General features: G+C 45.8%; 1 protein-coding gene across 2 annotated transcripts; it reads left to right on the forward strand.

Moving 5' to 3' along the window:
- Window positions 1-1983: 1983 nt before the first annotated feature.
- On the forward strand, window positions 1984-22096 carry HIF1AN (hypoxia inducible factor 1 subunit alpha inhibitor). Of its 2 annotated transcripts, XM_032432594.1 has the most exons (8): window positions 1984-2176; window positions 2450-2700; window positions 5505-5653; window positions 7739-7884; window positions 8684-8790; window positions 9187-9250; window positions 9483-9593; window positions 10423-22096. In XM_032432594.1, exons 1-8 carry the CDS (start codon window positions 2000-2002, stop codon window positions 10465-10467), a joined length of 1050 nt encoding a protein of 349 aa, XP_032288485.1. In that variant the 5' UTR covers window positions 1984-1999; the 3' UTR covers window positions 10468-22096. The 2 variants fall into 2 exon arrangements, with proteins under 2 accessions (XP_032288485.1, XP_032288484.1); XM_032432593.1 differs by lacking the exon at window positions 10423-22096 and having other exon boundaries at window positions 9483-10415.
- Window positions 22097-27016: the final 4920 nt, after the last annotated feature.

The following is a 27016-nucleotide window of genomic DNA, read 5'->3' on the forward strand; positions in this document are numbered from 1 at the left end:
GTTAACAAACACTAGCTTAAAGAAGAATGGGGGATATTATCATGTTTGCATATGAATATGTTTTCACTTTTACACAAACAGGATTTGTATAATTTAAACAATATAAATGTACACGTATTTCTAGCAACTTTTAGGGTCATGACTGTTTTGGTGCAGAATCCATTATTACAGACATTCTCAAATATATATTAGAGCAATAAAGATTATATATACTACTTGGCATATAAGGTTGGGGGAGGATTACTTCACAGCAATTTGCCCTCTTGTAAATAAGCATCACTAGTTGATGTTCAAAATAATTGTACAATATCTGCATTCAATCAAGCCCTGATCGAATTTGGGTTAAGAAACAGTGTTTTCTAATTTATTTACTATTATCAAGATATAATTCACATACAATAAAATTCATCCCTTTAAAGTGTACAATAAAGTGATGTTTAGTATATTTACAAAGTTGTGCAATTATCTCCACTAATTCTAAATTGTTTTCATTACCCCTACCCCTAGACCCTGGCGATCACTAATCTACTGTCTGTATGGATTTGCCTATTTTGGACATTTTATATAAACAGAATCATGCAATATGTAACATTTTGTGTCTGACTTACTTCACTTAGCATAATATTTTTAAGGTTTGTCCATGTTGTAGCATGTGTCAGTTCTTCATTCCTTTTTTTTATAAAGATTTTATTTATTTGAGAGAGAATGAGATAGAGAGCATGAGAGAGGGGAGGGTCAGAGGGAGAAGCAGACTCCCTGCTGAGCAGGGAGCCCCATGCAGGACTTGATCCTGGGACTCCAGGATCATGACCTGAGCCAAAGGCAGTCACTTAACCAACTGAGCCACCCAGGCGCCCCAGTTCTTCATTTCTTTTGATGGCCAAATAATATTCTGTTATATTGATATACAACTTTTTGTTTATACACTCATCAGTTGATAGACATTTGGGTTATTTCCACTTTGGGGCTATTATAAATAATGCTGCTGTGAACATTCTTGTACAACTTTTTTGTGTGGATGTATGTTTTCAATTCTCTTCAGTATATACCTAGCAGTAGAATAGCTGGAGAAAGAAAGAAAAGAAAGAAAAGAAAAGAAAGAAAGAAAGAAAGAAAGAAAGAAAGAAAGAAAGAAAGAAAGAAAGAAAGAAAGAAAGAAAGAAAGAAAGAAAAGAAAGAGAGAGAGAGAGAATTGCTGGATCATAGGATAACTCTAACTTTCTGCAGAACTATAAAACCGTTTTTCAAAAAGCTGCACCATTTTACATTCCCACTGGCAGCATATGAGGGTTCCAATTTTTCCACATTCTAGTGGCTGTGAATGGTATCTCATTGTGGTTTTGATTTGCATTACCCTGATGACTAAAGATGTTGAGCATCTTTTCATGTGCTTATTGGCCATGGTATATCTTCTTTGGAGAAATGTCTATTCAAGTCTTTCATCCATTTCTTAACTGGGTTGACTTTTTATGCTTAGTTGTAAGAATTCTTTATATACTCTAGATACAAGTCACTTATCAGCTATATACTTTGTAAATATATTCTCCCATTCTATGGATTTTATCTTTTGTCTAGGCCTGCAGAGCAACCTTTGCCCAACATCTATCAATCTGACAATTGCTTTTCCTTCTGATTTCTTAGGTAGGTCAAGAGTTTACTTCTCTCCCCATCCATGACTGTAAAGTTTAATGCCCCGCTAAACTGGCCTCCTTCTCTGCTTCTCGTGTAGGCCTGGGCACACTGACGCAGCAGTAATATTTGGTGTATTGGTTAACCAGGTGATCAGTGGGTTTAACCTCTGCGCCCCAAGACTTCAGGGGCCGAGCTTAGGGTGTAAAGCTGTAGGTCACCATTAGGAGGAGCTCCCCCACGCCCCGGTTCCGCGTTCTTTGTGTCTCTGGACCGCTCTCGCGCGCAGGCCATCTCTATGGTTTCCGTTGTGTTTTATCCGGAATAGGCGGGGCTTCCGGTTCCGGTGGGGCCGTCTGTAGCGACGGAGATGGCGGCGACAGCGACGGAGGCTGCGGCCTCGGGCTCTGGAGAACCCCGAGAAGAGGCCGAAGCGCCCAGCCTCGCCTGGGATGAGTCCCAACTGCGTAGTTATAGCTTCCCGACCCGGCCCATCCCGCGTCTGAGTCAGAGCGACCCCCGGGCGGAGGAGCTTATCGAGAATGAGGTAGGAGGCGGGGCCTCGTCCGAAGGGGGAGGGGGAAGGGACCAGCTTGAGAGGGGAGGTCAAAGGCGAATGGTGATACAGGTGGGGGACTGGCAGGGCTGTGGACCAGGGCCTGAGGGAAGATGGAGAGGGAGGCGGGGAGAAATGGAACTTAAAGAGTTCGCGCTTGTTCACAGGAGAAAGTGTTCAGAAGTAGGGAAGTTGGACTCATGAGACAAGAATCCACCAGGTCCTTGGGACGACTTTGTTTTTTCACTTGTTGTTTTCACTTAGGAGCCTGTGGTGCTGACAGACACAAATCTTGTGTATCCTGCCCTGAAATGGGACCTTGAATACCTGCAGGAGAACATTGGCAACGGAGACTTCTCTGTGTACAGTGCCAGCACCCACAAGTTCTTGTACTATGATGAGAAGAAGATGGCTAATTTCCAGAACTTTAAGCCCAGGTCCAACAGGGAGGAGATGAAATTTCATGAGTTTGTTGAGAAACTGCAGGATATACAGCAGCAAGGAGGAGAAGAGAGGTAAGTTCCCAGATCGTGGCTTCCCACTGAATCTAGGGCATTCATTTTCCTTTCTTGTAATTGAGCATATGGAGGAGTTAGACGAGTTCTCTAGCTTGAGAGATGAGAGAATGATTAGACTTGAATTGTGACTCTGTAGTTCTTTGTTGTCTTCACAGAGTGACAGTCACAGTTGCCTAGAAGGGTCAGGTAGGTGAACAAAACGAGAGAAGTTGTTTGGGTAAAAACTATAATGAAGCTGAAAGCATATGCCCTGTTCAAAGTGAGAAGTCATTACTTGACTCTTGTTTCCATTTAGGAATGCAGTCCCAGGGTTGCCAGATACTCTCATTTTCAAGAGAAGCCAGAAATTAGGATTTTTACTTAACATTTTTTTGACTTTTAAATGGAGGCAGCTAATTCAAATTTTTAGAAATGCTGCGGGGTACCAAACAAAACCGACTGTCATTGGATTTAGCCCTGAGATTGCCAGTTTGCACCCTGTGTCCTAAAATGTTAGGCTGGCTTGGGACAATTAAAACTAAAAAGTTTCATAGATTGTTGTGATTCTGGGGTGAAGGATGTCAGGGTCCTCTAGATTAGGGGAGATCAGATTCAGTTGATACGGATTTCCACATTGTACTAGAGATAGCAAACACAGGACACACTCAGATGTGACTCTTCCTCTGTGCTTTTATCCTTATATGTGAAGACAGCCTCTTCGGTAGGTCCCAGACAGCATTCAGTTCCGCACTGTAACATTGCTTCTGGGGAATTGCTTTCACTGAGTACTTCATGGTGAATGACCATCTCCATCTCACACTTGGTGCCCAACCCTGGGCTTCTCTTTAGTCTCCTACCTCAGTTCTTTCCCTGACTCTTAGCAGCATATGGCTGAATGAATGGATTTGGAATATCTTTTTTGTGTTTGTGTGTCTTCCTGACACATAGCCGTTATCATACCGCTAGAACTTTGACCAAAAAGAGTTTCCAGGGTCTCAACTGTGATTGATCAGTTCTTTATGTTTTACAAAGACTGGTGTAAGTCATCTTCTGCTTAAGTTTCCTCAAATTTAACATAGCATATACATGTGTATGCACACGTCCACACATCCCCAATGTTGAGAGAGAGAAGTCGATTTAAATGGTGCTGATGGAATGTAATTCCACTGCATGAACATCTGCGCTGGAAGAAGCATGAGATAAGACACAGGAGTCCTGGTTCCTCAATCACTTTAAGTTTCTTACCTCCCATAGGGAGAGCAGTTTGCCTCACTAAGTATAAACTATGAGTGTAGTCTTTATGAGTGATTCAAGGAAAATTTTTTTCCTATGCACAGGTTTTGCCCTACCAGCTTACTTTACCACCAACCAATTCCACTTTGGAATTGTACGGGTTGTTAATGATTCAAGGAATTCTAGGATTTCTCTTTGAGCTCTTTTGACCATTTACTGTTCAGATGTAATAGGAGTTGTTTGGATTCATATTTGGTGAGTGTTCTGCCTCTTTCAAAGTTACTTGGCAAAATTTTTGTATGAATATTTTATAATTTCTGGGGAGAGTCCAAAGGTTGCATTTGAGTCCTGAGGGTTCCTTGTCCCCCAAAAGGTAGCTAGTGTTTACAACTTAAAAGATTTCTAGTTAATATTACCTTAAGCATCCTGATTCTAGGCATTGAGATACCTTTGAGCCATTTGAAGTAACATTCTCGGGACTAGAACAGGGCTGCTTTTGTGTTTTGTCTTCATGTTTGCCCCTTTATTAATGTCCCTTATGGGACTTGAGCAAGTGTCTGGGTTTTCACATCCCTTAATTAATTTCCGATCTTCTTCGGTGTATTAGAAGCCCTAGGTCTGCAGAAAGCCTGATGAGGCTTTCAGTTGTAGAAGGCCGCTGCAGAGAGGTGGCTGAATTAGTTAAGATAAACTAGGTTTCAAGCCAGGGGCAGTGACTTGAAACAACAAAGGTTTATTTAGGTTTATAACAACAACAGCCATGCTGCGGTGTCTGTCATAGGTCACATGGAGGCTCTGCTGTTACGTCATCTTTTTCATTTTGGGACCCAGCAGCTACTATCTGAAACCTTGCAGTTGATTAGCAGAGGGAAAGAGATGTGGTGGTAGTGAGTACTGTTTCTTCAAATTACAGTTTAGAAGCAACACAAGTCATTTTTGTGGACATACCTGGTCAAAGCAAGTTAAATAAGCAAGCTTGGCTTCAAGGGGATACAGGAGAATTAACTCTCCCACAGGGAAGAAACTAGATCTTGGTGAACAGTAATATGATCTATCACAACGGCCATCGAGGGCCAAAGAGGATGTCTGAGGCTCTGAGCGTCTCTAGAGAAAAGCTGATTAATCATTTTAGTCTCTGAATAGGTGTTGAGGAATCTATGAAATTGTATGAAAGTTCTGTGTGTATGTACATATTTATGGAAGCGTTCCTTGGATTCTTAGATTTATGTTGTGACCCAGAAAAGGTCAAGAATCACTTCTTTTAGGGGCGCCTGGCTGGCTCAGTTGGTGAGAGCATGCAACTCTTGATCTCAGGGTTGTGAGTTCAAACCTCACATTGGGTATAGCGTTTACATTAAAAAAAAAAAAAAGAATTTTTTCTTTAAAATAGCAAGTTTGGTGTTGAACAGAGCTCGAAGAAGGACAGGCAAGGATTCGGTTCTGTGAGAATCTATCTTGGTTAAAATTTGCATGGCTGCAGCTGGTCTCTGTGGGAGGTGCTGTTGTGGATTTGGATTTCCAGATGTGGGGAGGCCATGCCAAGGGACTGTGTATGTGCACTAATGGGATTTTATTCTCGGGGAACATAGGTTGTATCTGCAGCAAACACTCAATGACACCGTGGGCAGAAAGATTGTCATGGACTTCTTGGGTTTTAACTGGAACTGGATTAATAAGCAACAGGGAAAGCGTGGCTGGGGACAGCTGACATCCAACCTGCTGCTCATCGGCATGGAAGGTAAGAAATCTTTCAGAAAGCAGCATAGCTTGGAGTCCTACAAACCTGATTTCCAGGCTTGTCTTCACCACTCATTTGCTTTATGACTTTGAACAAGTCACCTAACTTTTTTAAACCTCAGCCGCCTCTTCTGTGAAAGGAATGTGATAATATAAATAGCTATGAAGATTCAACGAGATAATGTACATAAAGTGATTAAGCTAGTTTCATGCACTCTAAAAAGAGAGTTAGTTCTCTTTTCCTTTCCTCAGTTGCTGCATGAGCGTGTATACTCAGGTATTAGGGATCTTCCTGAGATACTGTTCTATTTATTGGATCTGTCTGTATTCAGAAGACTTTTATTCCAGTAGAAGAGGAAAGCTTATTTTTTCAGTATAAATTCAGTATCTTTTGAATGTTAATATATTTATGGAGTTAAATTCAAAAGGTATAAATAGGTGTGTAATGATAAATCTCTCTTCCAGTCCTATTTCCGAGCTTTCCAATATCCCTCCCTGGAGGCACCACATGTTATTAGTTGCTTGTGTATCCCGCTAGAGGATTTTATGCATACACAAGCAAATATGTGAATATGTTCATTCTTTCTTTTTTCATTTGAATGAGAGGAGAGGCCTTTGAATTCCAGTCAAAAGAAGGAGAGCTGCTTACTGGCCGGGTCATTATCTTATTCTTTTTTTTTTTTTTTTTTAAGATTTTTATTTATTTATTTGACAGAGAGAGAGACAGCAAGAGAGGGAATACAACCAGGGGGAGTGGGAGTGGGAGAAGCAGGCTTCCTGCTAAGCAGGGAGCCTGATGCAGGGCTCGATCCTAGGACCCTGAGATCATGACCCAAGCCTAAGGCAGTCGCTTAACCGACTGAGCCACCCAGGCACCCCTCATTCTTGTTTTTATTTGTGGCACTAGCTCAAGGCCAGGCCCATAGTAGGTACTTAGTAAATAGTGAATAAATTGGATTAATCAAGGAAGCAGAGTAGTGGTCTCTTCTCCTTTTATTGTCCTTTCTTCAGTTTTGGATCCTTTGCTGCAAGTATTAATAAAGATTTCTAGCGATGCAGTTTATGGATTGCACCCCTAACCTGCCCCTTTGAAACCAGCTCTTGATTAACCTGCCAGGAGCTAGTTTTGACCTACTTAGCTATACGTTCTTCTGTTGCCTTCCTGTCCTTCGGTAGAGTGCACAGAAGCAGATCCCTCAGGTAGAGATGAGAGAGCAAATCTCCTTTGAGGATGCACATGGACTCAGCATTAAAGAAGGCGGCTGTCTTGGCCCACTCAGGCCGACCCAGGGAATGTTTTCTGAACTCTGCCCTACAGAAGGACCGCTCAGCTCTTGGATTGTGCAAAGGATAAACAACAGATGAGGTCCCAGTTATAAAGAGTAGATGGAGCATACATATACTAGGGCAGAACTAATTCAAGTTGGCATTTTAAATAATTTGCCTTATTCAAATTATAGAACACTTCAGGAATCTGATATGCTCCCCTCATGCCCCCATGAGAATTAACAGCCTCAGTGTTGCTCTAAGAAGTGTTGCATCCCACAGATGTGTTGAAGTGAGAACAAAGGTTGAGAATCTTTGAGCTCCAGAAGAGCTACTCAAAGCAAGTACATATTCATACAACTTAAAATGACCAATTAACTCCATCAAAGAAGATTATGCATGTGTTGTTGATACCAGTCATTTCAGTTGTTACTCTTGTTTTGCTACCCTTTCATTTGTGCTATAGTCAAGAAGACTACAAGTATGCACAATATATTATTTTGCCAGGTTTGTGAATATTATCTTGATGTGCTGCTGCTTCCAGTAAGGGCAGAAGCATCATTTATGAAAGTTTGCTTTGCTGTAATTGATGGTGAACCCTTAGCCAGCGATGGTTTCTGAACAACTTATTGCCCACTGAAAGTGTAACACCTACTTTGCTGAGAGTTGTAATTGCAGTCACCCTGATTCTGCTTGAAGTTTTGATTGGGAACCCTTAGCTGAGAGGGCAGGCTGGGTTTCTCTCCAGCACTGGGCCTTGTGTTCCAGCCTATGCAATAGAGCCACTGCTCGGAATAAGAAAATGTCTTTCCTCCTACAGGAAATGTGACACCTGCTCACTATGATGAGCAGCAGAACTTCTTTGCTCAGATAAAAGGCTACAAGCGATGCATTTTATTCCCTCCGGATCAGTTTGAGTGCCTGTACCCATATCCTGTTCATCACCCATGTGACAGACAGAGCCAGGTGAGCTTGTGTGGTCTGAGGAGGGTATAGAACTCCTTTGGGATCCAAGGTTGGCATGTCTTTCCCCTTCCCTGTGGATAAACTCAGGATAATTTCACAGTGTAGCTCACATATTCCAGGCCCTTGTGGTGGTCCCCAGATGTTTATAAGGATAAACCGTTCCGTTGAGCTAATTCTGGAGGGCAGACCCCATCACTAATGCTAGTGGACTCTGGTTACTCTGCTTGAATGTGTCTCCATTGGATTTAATAATTTGTTCTGTTGTCATGGATGCTGCTACTTTCTGATAAGGAGAAGGATGAACAGAATTGTCATATGTCATTTACTGTCTTTCTTGGATCTAAAAGAAGTATATGGTTGACTTTATGGCCAACCAGAGGTCCTCTCCTTTCTTGAGAAAACTGCCTAGTCACTTCATGTATGAGTTTTTGCTGGTAGGAATATGTGTGTGGGAGAAAGTTTCAGAAGATTTGGTTGAAGGATGCATCCTCATTCCTCATATCTGCAGGCCATGAGTAGGTTTTCTGACCTGCAAGCTGTGATGATTGGCTTCTGACCTCAGGAGCACTGAGGCCCAGGATTCTTTATTAATCTTCAAGCATGGCCTGTCTTACACTGTTCTCTGAGAGGGTGTGTGTATGTTTAAGGTGTGTGTGGTATCTTCTGCTGGATATGAATTCTAAACACATTTTTTTTTCTTAAAGCCATCTTTTTATCACTACCAGACTAGCACATCACAATTATTAATAAAGATTTGGTGATTGACTGATTTTTTTTTTCTTTCTCTTGAACCTCTCAGGTGGACTTTGACAATCCTGACTACGAGAGGTTCCCCAATTTCCAGAACGTGGTTGGTTATGAAACAGTGGTTGGCCCTGGTGATGTTCTTTACATCCCAATGTACTGGTGAGGAGGGGGCTAGGACTGGGCTTCTTGGGAGCTGTATCTGTGTCCCTTCTGAGTTGTGGCAGGATTGGTCTTATGTGATCTACAGAAAGGTTGGCATATCCAGATGTGAGCATACTGAACATGGGGGAAATGACAACCCAGTCTCTAGGACAAGATGACAATTCCTCAGGTCCAAAGAGATCCCAGTGGCTTGAGGCTGGAGAGACTGTTCTTGGCTCTTTTGTGTTTGGAGACTGAACTGAACACCACTGCCTCTGGTCCCGGGGTGTGTTTGACAGGATGAGTATAAAGATATGTCCTTGTTATTTGCTTTAGCCAGACTTTACCTAGTTTTCCATCCCTACCTCTAAAAGAATATTGGTGGCAAACAGGAGCATGTTTATTTTCTTGCAGGTGGCATCACATAGAGTCATTACTAAATGGGGGGATTACCATCACTGTGAACTTCTGGTATAAGGTGAATATGGGTATTTTCCCCCTAGATGGGATTGGGGTGAGGTAGGTGTAATAAATGAATTGGGGCAGGGTGGGGAGGTTGGCTCTCTCTGAAAGTGATTCCCAGGTCTTTGGGGAGATGAAGAGGGATGGGATTGAACTGGGTTTCTTAGAAGGGGTGAAGGTGCTAGAATGGTGGGTTACATTGAAGCCTGCTGCTAAAGGCATTTCCTGAGCTGCTGCTTCCTTTGCAGGGGGCCCCCACCCCTAAGAGAATTGAATATCCTCTCAAAGCCCATCAGAAAGTGGCCATAATGAGAAACATTGAGAAGATGCTTGGAGAGGCCTTGGGGAACCCACAAGAGGTATGTGGCTGCCCCAAGGTGGCACTCCTGTGGCCCAGTGGGCAGAGTGACAAGTGCAAGTCAGGATTGGTGTCACATTCTCCATAGCTCTGTTTCAGTATCTGGTGTCCTTTCTCTCCATAGAGGTTATGGGCGTGTTCAGAAAATCTTTGTTTTCTGGTGAGAGCTGGGCTTGACTGGTGGATCAATTATAATCTGTTCCATGCTAGTGGTAATGTTCCCCATGGGGCTTGTGTGCCAGCTGGGGACCCCTGAGGGGATTCTTCTAGAATGGGAAGCGAGCAGTAAAGCATCTCCTCACGCTCTCCCAGCTGTGCCAAGGCTGCTGTAGGTAATGTTGAGACCTGCTTCCCACACAGGTGTGCCAGTGGCCCATTGGGTACCCAGGGGAGGCATTTGTAATGCTCTTGCCTTCTTCCTGTGGATAGCCTCAGCATTCGGAGGACCTGTGGGATTGGGAGGTGGCACCAGCCCCGAATGCATGTGACCGTTTCAGGATACAGAGGCATTTAACCTTCTTAAAGCTCGTTTAAGAAACATGCAGGCACTCTTGGGTTTTGGGGATTATTGGCTCCTCTGACCTTCTGTCTGTCAGTTTGGTGCTGTTTATAGGGTATTGTGAGAGGGAAGGTAATACAAGATGGACCCAAAGGAGAGGGCCATGTCCTGGAATATTCTCCAGGAAGAGAGTAGGTTAGTGGGTTTACAAGATTGAACGAAAGCCTTATCCCTGCCCTTGGCTGGACATAGAATGCCTCCAGACACACCACGTCTGGCTCCAGGGCCAGGGGACAGGCAGTTCTGACTGGCTCCTCATGTCTCTTCACAGGTGGGGCCCTTGTTGAACACAATGATCAAGGGTCGATACAACTAGCCTGCCAGGAGTCGAGGCCTCCTGCCAGGTGACTGCTAGCCCGTCCACACCGCTTCATTGATGAGGACAGGAGACTCCAAGCGCTAGTATTGCACGCTGCACTTAATGGACTGGACTCTTGCCATGGCCCTGGAGGCAGGTGTTTGGGGCAAGGCAGGGTGGTTGGCGCTCCACTCCCATTTGGAGGGACTTCTTGCCCTTGCCTCTGTGCCCCAGCATCTTCCCTCTCTGCCCCCCCCCCCCAAGGTCCCGCATTCAGTGTGTGGAGTCCCAGCTTCTGGTTGTCATCACGTCTGTGTGTGTCAGTCTGTCACCGTCGGGATGTGTGTGCGTGTGTGTGCATGCACACGCATGTATGTATCTGTTCTTGCTTTCTCCTCCTGGGTCAGGATGCCACTGCTGGCTCTCATTCCTGTCTCCTGCAGCCTCAGTGCCTCAGCCTGAGAGGGAGGAGATGGTCTTGGACGCCCACTACCGGGCTGCAGGGCCAGAGCTCTCCTGACCGTCAGGTCAGTCTGTCTCCTTCCAGTTTTCACAGAGTCAGGCTCTAGGCTGGGTGGGAATGGTTACTGGGACTCTTAATGGGGAGAGTGAGAGGGAGGCTTGCCTCTGAGAGCCTAGATAGCCTTCCTGTGAGAGAATTAGACAGATTTCCAACTTGGACCCTTAAGCTCAAGCCATACATAGAAAAGAGCCTCGGGACATTAGAGCCAAGGATTATGCATAAGTTCCAAATTGCAGACACATACAGCTTCTCTCTTTCAGCACCAGCTCTTGCTCCCTGTGCTGAGTGCCAAGGGAGTTCTCCTAGTAGTGGCTTCTCTAGGTTCTAGGGGTATAAGCCTCTGTGTGGATGTGTGTGTGATATGTGTGTCCGTGCGTGCGTGCGCGCATGCGTGTCCTTGTCCACACTGGCCTGCCTCTCTGCTTACTAAGTTTCTCCACTGCTTAACCTTGTCTAGTGGGACATACAGTGTGAGCCCCAGGGAAGTACTGCCTGACCTAGCCTAAAGCTTTTAAACTCAGTTTTAGCCATTGGACATTGGTCAGGTCTCACTACAACCTCCAGGTCCTGTGACCCTCCCAGCCCAGGCCACGTCCTCTACTCCTGCGGAGTTTCCTGGCCGAGTAAATGAAATGGGGTCAAGCTTAGGCAGCTAACTTACCACCTATCATCCACCTCAGGGCAAGGACAAAAATACAGCCTTGCTTCTTAAAGCCAGCGCCTCTGCCAGACCCCCCTATAATGTTCTACAAACTCCTTTGAAAGTCAGGGCAACTGATGATGGAGCACAGAAGTGGAATTTCTTTTCCTTTTCATCATTACTTGTGGGAACCCCTCTCAGGGCTGCAGCTTACATACAGCTGGGCACTGCACAACTCAAAGGGCCATCGGTCACATGATTCAGTGGAACTGGGGCCGCTGGAATTGGGCAGTATGGTGGCCTGGTGGCCCTGTGTCTCTTCACCTCCACTCCCATCTCCATGCCCCTTCTCTCTGGAAGGAAAGAGGAGTTGGAAAACTCTGGGTTTTTTTCCTTTTTTTTTTTTTTTTTTTTGCCAAAGGTTTACTTTCAGCATCTGAGCTGTGGCTCTAACCCCCAAAGCTCAGTTTACAGTTACAGCGCACTGATGGACTGAGAGGATGTATGTGTATGCATGTGTGCACCTGTGTGTGTATTTTGGGTAGGGGTGTTTATTTTTAGTACCCCATTCTGGGGTTCTCTGATGCAGCGTGGGTGTGCAAACACGGTACCTTCTCAAGTGTAGTTCTTTCAAATATAGCCAATGCTGGAAAATGTGATTGCAGTGATCTCCATCCCTCCATCTCTTGGGAAAGAGGAGCGCAGCAAAGAAAACAAGGCAGACAGAGGATAAACTTGACCACAATCAAACTTTGAAAGATAGCGGATTATTCTTGTTCTCCTTAGCAGGTCTGTTGCGTTCCTAGCTCAGCCCTCAAAGATGTGGGTGATGTGCAGCAGAAAGGCATGTGCCACTCAGCTGATCCTGGCTGGATGCTGTGCTGACAGATCTGACCTAAGGCGACCAAGGGGGAGGGTTCTTTACAGGATTGGTCCTGACCCTTGGGTAATACAATAGGGAACCTGATTATGAGACACTCACTATCTGCCTAGTGCATTTATCTTTATTCCTCACTATCCTGCAAGGTAGGTATTTTCATTTCACCGCTAAAGAAACGGGCTCAGAGAGGTTTCAGTGACTAGTGGCAATCAAGATAAGAACCTAGTGTTAATTTGACTGCAAACCCCCTGCTGCTCCCTTTCCAGCAAACTGTTGATTCTCCTACCTTACCGCCTCCCTTGTACTACAGGCTGTCCTCACATCTCACCCTACTGGGCAGTGCCCAAGAAGGTGCACAAGATACAGCTCAGGGAAAAAGCTCTTTTGGGCTCCAGCTAAAGACCTCTTGGGAAAACTACCGGGAAGCCCTGTTCTGAGTGAAGAGTGCTGGAAGGAGTTGTGGGGAAAAGGAGTTCTAGATCCCAGTGCATTATTTGTGCTTGAATAGGTATCATAACTTCTCCCAGCTTGCTTCTGCACCTAAAGATTGAAGATCCAGTCTAGATGATAACTAAGAACATTGATTCATGTTCTGCTTCCTCCCTTTCTCCCAAGGAAGAGATCTAGTCTCCTCCCTTCCCTTAGGACTAAGTTAGGGCTGTTTAGGCTCAAATTCTACTTGCGGCTAAGAAACATATCTGCTCTGTTGCTTACTCTTATGCTAACCAGCAGCGTGGAGGCAGACACACCAAGGGAAGGTGGGGCTTTGGACCTGAATGGAGGTCAGCCATATTACAGGCTCCCATTTTTACATCAGCAGGTACATGGGAAACTACTCTTTTGTGAAGTCAAATATTTGTTGGGGGGTTGGAGTTGGGGGGGGGGGGGGGGGGCTGTTCTGGGCATCAGTTGAGCAGATGCCCAGGATGCCTGGGGGAGACCAGCTTCCCCTACAAATCAGAGCTCTAAATTACAAGGTTTTTACCAATGCGAACAGTTGGGGGAAGTCGTCTGCTCTCATTTGCGTAATGGTTTCTGTCACTGGTGATTAGACACAGGATGAAGGAAAAGAAATTTGACAATTAGGAATGAGCGATCATTAATCTGAATCTGTTAGGAGACAGAGGGGAAGGATCCTTATCAGTGGGCCCGCCCAGTGTGGGGAGACCCTCCCTCTGCCCCCACCAGAGACTCTTGGGCCACATACCCTTCCATTGTTCCCACAAGCGAGCTGAGCTGGTGTTTCTTAACAAAGCTTAGGTAGGCCCAGTTCCCAGCCTGAGGTGGATACAGTAATGGGCGGGTCTTAGGCGTGAGCCATCAAAGAGAGATAGATGGGTGTCAAATGCAAGTGATAGGGCAAAGAATAGCAATGGAAAAGATTTGCCGTGTTTGCTATTTGTGGAAAAATTCTTTTAATCAACACTCCACATACCCCACCTGTGACAAGTGTCTGTTATATTCCTACACTGCAGGGTGTGGAGAAGACCTGGTTTTTATCCTCTAGGAGCTTCTACTTAGTTGGAGAGGAAACCACACGAAACAGCCAGAGGTTATGAAGCCATGAATCTTGCACATTTTGAGGACAAGATGAGAGATTGTTGAGAGAGGAGGAAGATCAGTAGAGAGCAAGCTCTGCCCCCAGGCTCCGCTGAGTCCCTGGGCTCCCCAGGGAGGGACTCTTCACTCCAGGTCTCCCAGCAATGTTGATTTTTCCCAGTCGGTGCCGCTGCAGTGTAGTAGCTGCTGAAGAGCACTGAAGCCCCACCCAGGCATGTGAACAGGTGACTAGTGGGCTGAGTCCTAAGGTGTGGAAAGTCCCAACTTGGATCTTCGCAGGTCTCCGTGGCACGTCAGTGCGCATTCTTCCTCTGTCTTCACACTTTTAAGGATTATATTAATTTGCACTAGTTGGTATTTGTTCCTCAGTTTTGTGTCTTGTGTGTGGTGGGTTCTTTAGACACAGACGGTTCTTTGTCTCCTCTCAGAATGTGAACTTCCCACAGACAGGACTGTGTCTCTCCCTTGGTAAACTCCCTGCCTCTGAGGGTTCTGCCTTCCAGATTGGCTGCAGAGTTCAGTAGGGCGACAGGGAATAGCCCTCGGTGACTAGTTTTACCCAAACAGGGTGGATGCCGGGGTGCACCTGGACATGGCCCTTGGGGTTCCAGAGGCCCTGGCCTCTCAGCCCTGTTCTTGTCGTCCTCTGGAACCTTCAGTGCTTGTCCTCCAGTCCCTGCCGACTTCTCTGGTGTCCTCTCAAGCTTCCTGCATTGAAGAGATACTCCAGCTTCCCTTTTCAGGGCTCCCCCAGTTTCTCCCTCTCCCACTCAGCTTTCCTCTGTCCAGTCTCTCCCTCAGCCAAGGGCCTTTTTCCTAAATGGTTGCCCTTTCTTCAGAAGCCCCAGGGCTGCAAGTGTTTGGATAGACTTTCTCTAGGATCTCTCCCCCTGGGTTCAGCCCTGAGCATCTTTGAGTTATCTTCCTTTTTCAACATGTGGTTAGTCCATTCGTTCTGTGTCTGCTCTGCCCTCTTAGTATTCCTTTGTTAATTCTGTGTGGCCTGTTTAGCTTTTCTAACTCTGGTGGCCCTTCTGCAAGTCTTCAGCCATCTCTGTTTAATCCTCATAAGTCTTGGGGTCCTCAGTGGAGCCAGGCCGAGTACTTTTGGCCCGTTTCTAGGGGACAAGGCCTTAGACCCTGGCATCGTTGAGGCCCAGGGACCAATGGTCCGTGGGGCCTCCAGAGGTGGGTGAGGGGAAGGTACCTAAAGTCTTGGACAGTGGAGAGCCAGTGAGGAGAGATTGACTAGGAGAATCCCGGGAGTGGGGCCAGGCCTGGCAAGCCAGGATAGAAGAAGCAGTTTTGTGTTTCCGTCTAAATGTGTCTGTGTGCCTTATGGTCCAGTAAGCAGTTCAGGGATGGTGGGTATCTTGTGAATGTCTCCTGGTTTCTCTCCGGTGTCTTTGGCAATGCTCCGAGTCACCAAGTTTGGCTGACCTCTGCATTCCAGCATTTGCTGGAAGGGAAACAGCATATTGGGTAGTTTTATGTAAGGATCAGACGTCTTAGATGAGAAAAGCTGTGGAAGCTGGGGTAACAGGCGAGAGGGACTCGTTGGGCTGTCTTCACTCCTCCCAAGTGTTTTAAGTACAAAAGCTGATTAAAGAAGTGAAAAAATGAGGCCTTGCCTTCTTCCCCACCTGAAGTCTGGGTTCCAGGTAGTATTTGGGGGAAGAAGTATATGTCCTTTAAATTCCATTGAGAAATAATCTAGCATAGTGTTCTGAAGCATGGATTTTGGAGTCAGGTGTCTTTGGTTCGGATTTGTAGCTTTGCTACTTACCAGCTGGTTTGACCTTGTTGATTGGCTTCTCCTTTCTGAGCCTCAGTTTCCTCAATTCTAATGATATGTATTGGGTGAGGGGTAGTGTTGAAAATATCTACCTCAGGGTTGTTGGATTAACTGAAACAATGTAAAGCTTTAGCACAGTGCCTGGCAAGCACTTAATAAATGGTTGTGGTGGTGGTGGTTACATTTATTATGTGACTTATTCAGAAACTTGATTTCTGTGATTTGTGAGCAGATTTCCAGTGATTTCTTTTCTCTCAAGAAAACCATAGGTAAAAACAAGGAAAATGCCCTGGAGACACCCATATTGAGTTGGGGGCAGACAAAAAGGCCTTGGTACCTAAACCTGTCCTAGAGGGAGGGAAATAGGAAATTGATGCCTTCTGCCCAGCCCAGGGCAAGGGTGAGAAACCATCAGGTATGAGCTTTCCTTACACCATTTGAGGTGTGAGGGCAGCTGAATGGGTTCCCATTACCCCTGGAGAAGCTATGCCAACTTCACGTCATGAGACATCAAGGCCGTCAAGTTGGGCCCCGTTCGTTCAATTTTATTCCATGACCTTCAACATATTTAAGTTATATGTGTGTTAAGAGGTTCTGGGGCAGAAGGGTATTGAGATACTGAGAAGAGAATCCAGAAAAATATCAGACTGGAATCTTAATAGCTACCATTTGCAGAGTACCCTGGAGCATTTCTTTTCTGGACCCACGTGCTCTCAGTTCGATGGGGACACCAAGCAGGCCATTAGCATTACGAATGCTCAACGGAGAAGCTGGGTGTTCACGGTAGGCTTCCTCCAGGAAGTAACATAGTCTAAGCTGATAGCTGGTAGATAACCAGGGGCTGGGGAGTAGTGAAGAGCATACATTTCTCCTCTGGCTTCTTTCCCAGTTCCCACTCTGCTCCTCTGTGTTTAAGGGTTCTGTTAGTAACTCCTAGGAAGGAACCAGGTGATGGACCCCAAAAGAAGAAAACTCTTTGGTTAGCCATAGAAATCTTAGGAAATCATTTTGGTTGCTGGCCCAGGTTTGTCCTGGAGTGCAGATGGATTGGACTTGCTCCTTTGTAGCCTTTCCACTGTCCTCTTTCTCAGAAGTGTGTCTGCATTCTGGCCTCTGGAGCCACTCTGCCACCCTTGTTGGAAGAGATTCTGGGTACAGTTACTCAGACATCAGCCTGACAAATATTTTAGCTGCCTGGAATTCTCAGCCTCTTCCACACTGAGATCCTTCTGATCTCAGGTCTGCCCCCACCTCCAGCCACTCCCCTCCTCCCCACTATGAGCCGAGCCAAGCCTCTCTACCGTGCCCCTCTGTAGCCACGCACAGTCTCTTGCCCCTGACCTTGGTCCCCAGCCTCATGGGTGAAGAAAACCCCTCTCTAGCTTGTGCCAAGACATTTCTGGACTAGAGGCCATCCGGTAGTCAGCTTATATTCACCTCGTTGCTTCTAGATTTCTTTGGCTCTGGGCCTTGGAAGCCTTCTCCTTGGCCCCAGAAAATGTTGCTGTGTTATATTCAGTTTGCTTAAAATCTACTCGGTCATTGAGGTCAATTCTGCCCTTAAGGGAAGCTCTGCTCCTTAACCCAAAATCTAAGCTATATTTGGGTTAGGTTTTTATTATCTTTCCAGTATGTAGCATATAGTGCAACATAGGGTAGTGGTTGAGAATGAGGGTTTTGCATACCTGGCTTTGAATCCTAGATCTGTCATTCTGTATGACCTTGGGCAAATGACAAACTGCTTGTAACTCCTTCATATGTATGGGGATAACATTACCTACCTTGTCAGGGCTCTGTGAAATAAGGTTTGTAAAGAAGGTCTTAGCAGAGTGACGGTTCCATAGCAAGGCCCAGCCCTTCTGTCTTTCAAAGCTTTTACCTCTCTTCCCCATCTAGCTTTCCAATTAAGGTCCTGCTTCTAGTCTCAGGGCAAATCTAGTTGACTTGTGAGCACAACAGAGCAGAGGTATGAGCATAAACTTTCCCACTTGTTACCTGTCCCTACCCCTTCTCAGTGACCTGATTCACAAGGACCCTATCACACCACCGTCACTGGGGAATGATCTTCCAAAATCTCTTTCCTGTAATATTAAAAATGCCCAAAACACAATGTCAGTGACAGTAGAAAACATCAGAACTGCTACCAAGAGGGTAGGAGTCACTGAAGATGTGTGCAGGCTGGCAGCAAAACAGGCAGGAACGTGGGAGAGATGGAGGTTGGGGCAGAGGCCGCCATACTAGTCTAGAGGCAGCAGGACCATGGGCTTAAGAAGGTTCCCTCTAAGTTTTCAAATAGCTTTTGACTCTGTTGTTTGAGCAAAATCCTACCCACTTTACTGTCACTGTGGTCATTGTTTTCACAAGGGTTTGTGTGATGTTTTGATAGGAGTAGAGGCATTAGATGTGCTTCCTGGGTTTGAAATCCCTGTTTGCTGCTTCCTGACTCTATCCTTAGGTGAGTTTAAGAGCTCTTGGTCTTAGCCACTTCACCTGTGGGAAATAGGTGGGAAATAGCACATGGCTTGCATTGTTGTTTTAAGTGTATGTGGAAACATGTTAAAAATACTCAGTTCAGTGTGGGTACGTAGGAGATGGTTTATTGCGAAGACCCAAGCGTCTGTGAACAGTGTTCAGTCAGTGCTTGGGGAGAAGGAAACTGCTGGCAGCAGGGCTTTTTGGATCCTACTTTCTCAGGATACAGTGCTCGAAGCAAAATCTCAGAGGAGATGGCTTGGTGGTGGGGGGAGCAAAATGGAAAAGGCCATAAGGCTTTGTAAGAGCCTGAATGTCTGTGAAAGGCAGGGCTGGGGACAAAGATGGTTTTGCCAGGATGGGGTCTTGAGGAACAGAAGCAAAGACCCAGGCTCTACTTTACCACCTAATCCCCAGAAGAACAAAGGAAATGGGGCAGGAGAGTGTCTGTGGAGGACACTGGCTGAGAGGAACAAACACAAGGTTCAGGGGCAGTGAATCTATGTGTGAATCTTAGGTGTACTTTTCACAGGCTGCGTGACTTTGGGCATGTTTGTCTCTAAGCTTCAGTCCCCTCATCTTTAAAATTGGCTAATAACTGCTACTACCTCGCTTACAGATGGGACAGTATATGTGAAAATGCTGTCTAAACTGAGCACTATTCTGTTCGTTGTTGGGGTGAGGGTTTAGGAGAGCTTTTCCAGAGTGGATGGGTTACAGAATTGGAAGAGTTCCAGGTTAGAGCCCCCACCCCCCCATGTCCAGTGGAAATGGTAAGGCAGAGTTTCCCACCAGGACAATGTTCTTTTATTCTGCCACCATTTGACTAGGAAGGATTTTGATTGAAGAAGGAAAAGCAGTGTGGTGAGAAAGGGCAAGTTTTGGAGTTGCATGGACTGGGTTTGAATCTTGGTTTCACCATTCCCAATACTGAGATGGTCAGATCACTTACCGTATCTGAGCTTTGGTTTCTTTAACAGGCCCCCTCGTGTGGTTATTGGGAACAAATGAGACACCTCAAGTGAAACAGCTCACTGCCCAGTGCCTACCTAGTTAAGTGCCCGGGAAATGTTCATTCCCTTTCTTTCATTTCTTTTCCCCTTAGGAAGCATCCAGTTTACCCAGCATAAAAGGTCTCAGTTATTTATGCCTTATGAACAAGTAATATCAGATTTTCTCTTCTTTTCTAGGGTGAGATTGGTTGCCTTGAAGAAGTGTGAGTGGGGGAGAATTGAGGAGAAGGGGGCAGGGCTCCACAATATTGAGGATGGAGTAGGGATACTCTGGTTATCTGGTCAGCATAGGGGCGGGTGAACAAAGGGTGATAGAGGTGAGAATTTCAAGAAGGGTGCTCAGTGCTAGAGGGAAAGCCAGTTGAGCAGGGGCTTTGGAGTGGAGTATGGAATGGAGGACAGATAGTGAACTAAGGGCGAGAGCACCAGAGTTCTGCCAGGAGAACCTTAGGAATTGTGACTAAAAGTCAAAGTTATGAAGTCTTGCATTTACCCAGCTATCATTTTAATACCTGTAAGGGTTGTGATCCTCCTAGAAAGGAAGAATATAAAAGGAAAGCAGGAATCCTCAAGATGGAAAGACTTTTTTTTGTTGTTTTTTAAGTAATCTTTATGCCCAATGTGGGCTCAGACTCATAACCCAGAGATCAAGAGTCGTATGCTCTACCAACTGAGCCAGCCAGGTGCCCCAAGATGGAAAGACTTTTAAGTGTTTTCAGAGCCAAGGATATGCATCACCCAATGAGGGTATATGGTAGCCCAGTTTGGGTTCTAAACTTATATGAGAAAATGTAGTTAGGTATTGAAGAGCATCGAACCCAGGGATCTGAGCTGGGTTGGGTAACCACCTCTGTAAGAAATGGAGGTCCTTCAGGCTTTCAGAGGCTGCAAGTAGGACTTTCTGGGTCCCTTAGAATCCAGTCACTGGTCCAACCAATGTTTCTGGTTGTTTTACACCTTCAGCCATCTGAGAAGGCAGCCTTGAAACTATACAGGGCAGCATCAGTTGCTTCCTTGATAGGTCTGTATCTTTTAATGCTGGAGGTCTTAGAATGAAGAACGGATGTGTTTAAGAACATGAGAGCCACGCCATTACTACATTTGCTTTAAGGAACCTATGCCGTTTGTATTTTCAGTCCTTGACATGTGGAAGAGAGTTTGCCTCTCAGTTTAATAGGTTTACCTTGTAATACCAACTAAAGCGTGTTGAGTAATTTATTTAGACTTGAATTTTACATTGAAATCTTCCTAAGTGTCTATACAGTTTTGGAACATTTTAAATTATTTAAGATTTGCTGTATTTATAAACATAATTTATTGGCGATATAATAGTACTTGGGAAGGTTTATTTCAGTCAGATAAATGAAGTACCTGAAATCAAATACATAACCTTCCATTAAATCAAACTCCTTTGTTTTATAAACAAAATAATGAGGTTTGTAAGCTGAACTTAAAAGCTTAGACAAAGAATTGGGATTTTGAATATGTAACTTTGAAAACTGAATATAGCTTTTAAAACTAATTTCTGGTTAATCATTTCTGTACACAAAAGTCACCCTTGTGGATATCAAAAAACTCAGGGAACGTAGTATTACCACAAAGCCAAGTCTTTAGTCTCTCCAAGTATCAGGCAACTGGCAGCAGTTAAGATGGCCAGCATGGGTCAAATCGGAGCTACAGACATGTTTTTGAAAGCTTTTTAAATTCTTTGGCAACATTTAAGATAAACTTTCATCTAAAAAGCCAGATTTTGGTTTCTCTGGAAAATCGGATGATCTGACAATAAAATTACGTTTTCTATATGACAGCAATTGGCTGGAGCTGAGTAGCTGCCACCCGTTGCAGGGTGGGGGGTGTTCCAGTTTGCTATAGTCACTGCTTCTCATTTCGGTACCTTATTCCTGGTTTGTTTCATTTCTGTGCCCTATCTGGCCCACAGAGAGTTTTGTGTGACCCCTGAACTAGAGGCTCTGAGGTTCCTAACAGCTAATGTATAGCCTGGGGTAAGGGCTTAGGAAAAATGTAGGCTCCACCCTTTTCTCTGTCCTCAGTGTCTGCACTCTAGATCATCTGTCTTCCCATCTGACTTAGCCCCAGGACTGGGTTCAACCCCTATAAGAAATACGTAAGAACTTCCCAGATTCAGACTTCCCTATGTTTGCTGCTCTTTTCTGTGACCAGACCAGTTCCAGGTCTTTTCTTGCCCAGACAATTCGCCTAGGCTCTCAACCTCAAGTCTCAGTTCCTGTGAACTTCTGATGATTACCTTTATAATTTGACCACAGCGTCACTTTGTTATGTGAGGGCCACCAGGCTCTCTGCTTTAGATTATACCTGCTCTCTCTGGCCTGGTTGTGAATCTTCTGACTTAGACCCCATCTCCACCATCACTGCTCACTGTCTGGGCAGTGTGGTTACACAGCTGAGGGGTGGAAGATTGCTAAAGGTTCAGGAAACATGGGCGGTGAGGTTGGAAGTGTGTGGATTTTCCAGAGAAGGAGGCAGAGGCCAACCACAGTTTAGGGAGGCAGCTAGTACAAGGCTTTTTAGGAGAGGGAGATCACTGCACATACTTGAAGGCAGAGGAGAGACAGTAGGAGAGAATTTAAGTGTGAGAATAAGGTCTCAGAGAAGACATGGGGTGATAGGATAGGAGATGCAGTAGTTGCTTACACTCAGATCCTGAAGCTCAGAAATATCTGCAGAAGCAAGAGATGCAGGAGGGAGCACCACTGGGAGTCTGTAATCCCCTAACATTCTAGTTAAATAAATGACACTATATACTTTGGAAAGGGGCATGGTTATGATGTGGGGTCATGGCCTGGGGTGAGAGAAATTACCAGCAATGCAGCCAATAGCCTCTCACAATATCTGTAGACGTAGTAGAAACATCTGAACCAAATGGTCATGTTGCTTGGTGAAAAGCCAGACCCAGTGAGGGTTGATTAATGGATCCATGTCATCCTAGACCAGAGGGAAGTCTCCAGCAGAATGCTGTAGGGCTCAGTCTGGGCCTGTGTCCTGTCTGACATTTTTATTGACAACTCACCAAGGTAGCAGGCTCATCAAGTTTGCAGGTGATAGAGCTAGGAGGGGCAGCTAATACTTTGCATGAAAGAGTCAGGATTCAAAATGATTTCAACAGGCTGGAACACTGGGCTGGAACCAACAAGATTAAATTTAACAGGGATAAATGTAGAGTCCTGCACTTAGGTTAAAACAAAATCAATGACATAAGTACCGGGTGGGGGGCGGGCCTAGCTTGACAGCAGTTCATGAAGAAAAGACCTGGGGGGTTTAGTTGACTGCAAGTTCAATATGAGTCAACCATGTGATGTGACTGCTAAAACCTCTAATACAATCAGGAATTGCATTAACCAAAAAGGAGCAGCCAGATCAAGGGAGGCCATTGCCCTGCTGCTTTCTCAGATTGTCAGGTCACCTCTGGAATACTGGGTCCAACTCTGAGGTTCTTTTTTTTTAAAGGACAGTGACAACTGGAAATATTTTGACAAGCAGCCAGCGTGGCAATGGACCTGAGTACTGCCAGAAACTTGGTAGAAACTATGGTGCCGAGGTTCTGGGATGAGGGCAGAGATGTATAATCTGACCCCAGTAAACACAGTTGAATCTGGAGTACTTTTGGAGGGTGGGAGAAAATCGGGGGGGGGGGTCTGCTTTTTTTCCACTTCCTGTGGGTACCCAGAATCATTGGCCTGTGAATCTCATCCCAGGCCTTTCTGAAGTCGGAGGACTAAGGGTTATTTAGAAGGGGTCTAGAATGTGGATCAGTGTGGGAGTAACTAGAGAACGGGTTAGTAAAGTAGGAAGGAACCTGCACATGTGTACCTGGAACACCACCTTTCCTTCGTCGTCCCCCCCCCCCCCCCCCCCCGGCCGCCAGGATGTGCAGTCCCCACTTTGGTCACAACGTGGCGCCCTCGCTCCACACGGATCCTGAGCCAATGGTGGGCACAGAGTGGGCGTCCTGGCTGCAGCTGCACTTCCCACACTCCCCACTATGGGGAGCCCGCGGGGCCGCTCCACTTGGTCGCGGTTGGCCAGGGACTTGGTGTGGCAAGAAGACAACTGAGGTGTGGAAAAGCTTGCCCATGGCACCAACACACATGGATCCAGATGTGGCTCCCGTTAGGACCAATAATTCCGACCTGAGCTACTCTGCACATGGCCTCTTGTCTGCCCTAGCATGGATCCCACAGTGCAAAGGGCTACTCCTATGGCAGGAGGGATTCTGGAGTACCAAGAGCTCCATCGTTGTGGGGTCAGGGATGAGCCTGAATCCCCTTACAGTGACTGGCTGTCTTACTGCCGCCAACTTACCTAAGCTCTGTATGTCATGGGTTCCTTAACTGAAGTAGAGTAACACTGCCAAGTTCATAGAGTTGTTAGGATTGAATGAGTCAGGCATCTAGGGCAGTGATTCTGAACTGGCTGGTGTAAGAATCACCAGAGAAACTTTTAGAAAATATGATTTCTGGCCCCACCACCAGTCATTTAGTACTTCTGGACAGATCCCAGAAACCTGTCTGTCTAACCACCTCCCCAGGTGGTTCTGATGTCCCATGGTTCTCTGACCACATTTTGAGAAACTGACCTAGGACATGAAAGGTGACCTAGTTTAGTATGCATAAATTCTTTCTCAGAGCCTATGGGAGGGACAGTGGGGATCATGGGGCTGGGCTTACAAGTACATCTGCTTACTCTCCGGGTGACTGTAGCTTTGATGGAGAAGGAAGGTAGGTCTGGAGATGGGGACATGATATTAAAGCTCAGAATGGATGTACTGAGGGCCATTGAGGACTTGGGAGTGCTGGCACCAAGGCTGGGGGACACGGGGTGACAGGTGTGTTGGTGTATTGGAGTGTTGGGTGTAACATATTGTTGAAGGGAATGGGGTCAGAGTGTATGTGGAGGGGAAGGAGCGAAGAGGATGGGGTGGGGAACATTTGCACTTTCTTGGGGGACCGGAGATGGAGGTTTGTTATATCATCGCGGGGCCAAGAAGACATAGCGATGGAGACTGCGATGCTCATTGAAGCCCCGTGGGGGCAGCCGTGACTTGTGATTTGTGATGTGGCATTGAACCCACGCTGTGCTTTTTTTTTTTTTTTTTGGAGTAAGAGGGGAGGAGGATGAGCTGGGGGAACTTTCCTGCCCCCAGAGGGCGTGGGTGTGTGTGTGTGTGTGTGAGAGAGAGAGAGAGAGAGAGGTTAGCTTATGCAATGAGATTTTCGAAAGTCCCTTTCTGGATTTCATGACTGACTTGAGGAAAGGAGTCAGTCTCCAGGACACACTTGTTTTACCTCCACACAGGAGAGTAATGTTTGACCTGCCTAATTTCTCATGGGGCTCAGTTCCCCAAAAGGGGGCACTCTTGTCAGCAGCTCATGAGCATGTGGATGTCTGCCAACTGAAAACACCTTCCGGAAATATTGAAGACCTTCCCAGAAGAACATTCTAGAAAAATCCTCAAATTTCAAGTCCTTGAACACTGGAGCTGGAAGAGAACTTAGATACCATCTCATGAAGTCTCCCTCAGCTTGGTCCTGGGGGATAGACACCTTGGGTGGACACTCACTTTCCAAGCTTTCGGGAACCCCAGAACCTGGTGTGGGAGACAAGATTTACCCATTACCTAGGAAAAAGGGACACTCAGTAGAGCAGGGTTGCAGGTTCTGCTGGTAAACACCTAGGTCAGAGGTGGGTGAATACCTACAAAAGAAGGCTCCCTAGAATGGGACAGCTAGAGTTGTACCTTAAAATGGATAGGAATTTGTTTAGTTGTTTTTCTTCAATGATTTTATGAAAAGCAAAATAAAAAAATACTGGATGAGAGGGTGGGGCATATTGGTCTGCTACAGGGGAGCAAAGCCACAGAGGCCTGGATCCATCTGAGGTTTGGGGCACAGTAGAGACCAGTTTGGTTATAGAGGGTAGGTGGGGACCACTGCTGGGGCAGAGTGAGAAGGGCAGAAAGATGTGGCTGCAGCTGGAGGTATGAGGGTGGAGGCCAGCTTGGGCTTACAGTGGGGACACAGGATTGAGACTAGAGAAACAAATGAGAGCACCCAAGGAGACAGGGTGGGAAGAGGAGAGGTACAGAGGCGATCGTGAACATGCCAAAGAAGCACTTCCTAGGGCATCAGGAATGGAACCAAGAGAGTGGGTCATTAAGGTGGAGGGGGACACAAAAGGGGTGGTCACAGGCTTGAACTCTGAAGATAAAGAGTTTGGTGTAGGAGGTGGGGGTGAGGAAGGTCATTAGAGTCCGTGATTAAGAAGTCAGCAGAATGGTAGGGGGTTAAAGAATGAGTTGGTGGAGAAGAGATTGGGGCAACAAGTGTAGACAACTATAGGTTATTTGAGAAACATGGAGGACTGGAAACAGACCTGTATTTTGAAAAGCTGCAGCAAAGCTTTGTTAGCCAGAGATAGAGAAGCAAATTTGTGGACAGAGGCAGAGAACAAGGAGTCATTGGAGGAGAAGGACTAGACACTGGGAAGAAAAAGTTCTAGAAGAGAAAAGGAAGGACAATGGAAACAGCCTAGAAAAGGTCAAAGCCTCTGATGGGGAGAAAAGGGTGAAGTGAGGGACTCCAGTTGGACCCAGGCTTTTATCTCCTGTGAAAACAGGAGTCATGATTGAGGTCAGATTCTTCAAGTAAAGGTGGCTGGGGTGGGGCTGGTCTGTAGGAACATAGAGGAAGGCCATGGTGGAATCAAAGGCACAGTCTTGACGTGTTGCCCAGTGGGGCCTGGTTGCAGTAGAGCTGGGCTGGGGTTTGTCTTGGGCCAGGTCTGACGCTCTGCCTCTGGGAGCAGGATGGAGCAAGCAAGCCACAGTGTAAACAGGTTACAACAGTGTCAGGAGCCTGGAAGCCAAGACACCATAAGGGCAGTGAGGGGCCTTGCTGGGGGGGGGGGGGGAAGGAGGCACAACATTCAGAGCCCAACCTGTGAGAGCTTGATGGAACAGTGTGGGCAACCATGCAGTTTGGGGGTCAAGGGCCTGGATTCAAACGTGAGGAACCACTGCACTGTTACGATTTTTAAGTATCTGAGGTGGGCTCTGAATGGAGAGAACATGAGATGCATAAAGGGAGCATTGCTTTGTGCCATTGTTTTGTATTAACAAATTTAATCCTCACGAGAACCACCACCCCCCACCATGAATTATGAATTAGGTGCTATTATTTTACTATTTCACAAATGAGGAAATTGAAGTTCAGAGAGGGAAAGTAACTTGGCCGAGGTCACATAGCCAGTTGGTGGCAGAATTTATATTTGAAAGGTTTTTTGACTTCAAAGTCTGTTTTCTGCTGTATCTTTTTATTAGCTACTTAACAGGTAGGTGAACTTGAGTGAGTTACCTAATTTCCCCCTCACTTTCCTCATCTGAAAAGTGGGGGATAATAGTAATACTATCTTATAGGTGTTTGTGAGGTTTAAACGAATGAATATATGTGAAAGACTTAAAACTGGTACATAGGAAGTGCTACTTAAGGGGATGTCATTAATTGTTGCCATTGTTCTATTGTTTTTGTTTCTTAAAATAGCCTCTTACCAGAAGCTGAGGACTTTGAGGAAAGTGAAAGAAGGTCCTGGGGCATATTGGTCATTTAGAGAGGGTCAGGTAGTGGGGGAAAGGGGGAGAACAGGATTC

Source organism: Phoca vitulina, unplaced genomic scaffold, assembly GCF_004348235.1.
Source record: "Phoca vitulina isolate PV1807 unplaced genomic scaffold, GSC_HSeal_1.0 scaffold48, whole genome shotgun sequence".
NCBI classification, from domain to species: domain Eukaryota; kingdom Metazoa; phylum Chordata; class Mammalia; order Carnivora; family Phocidae; genus Phoca; species Phoca vitulina.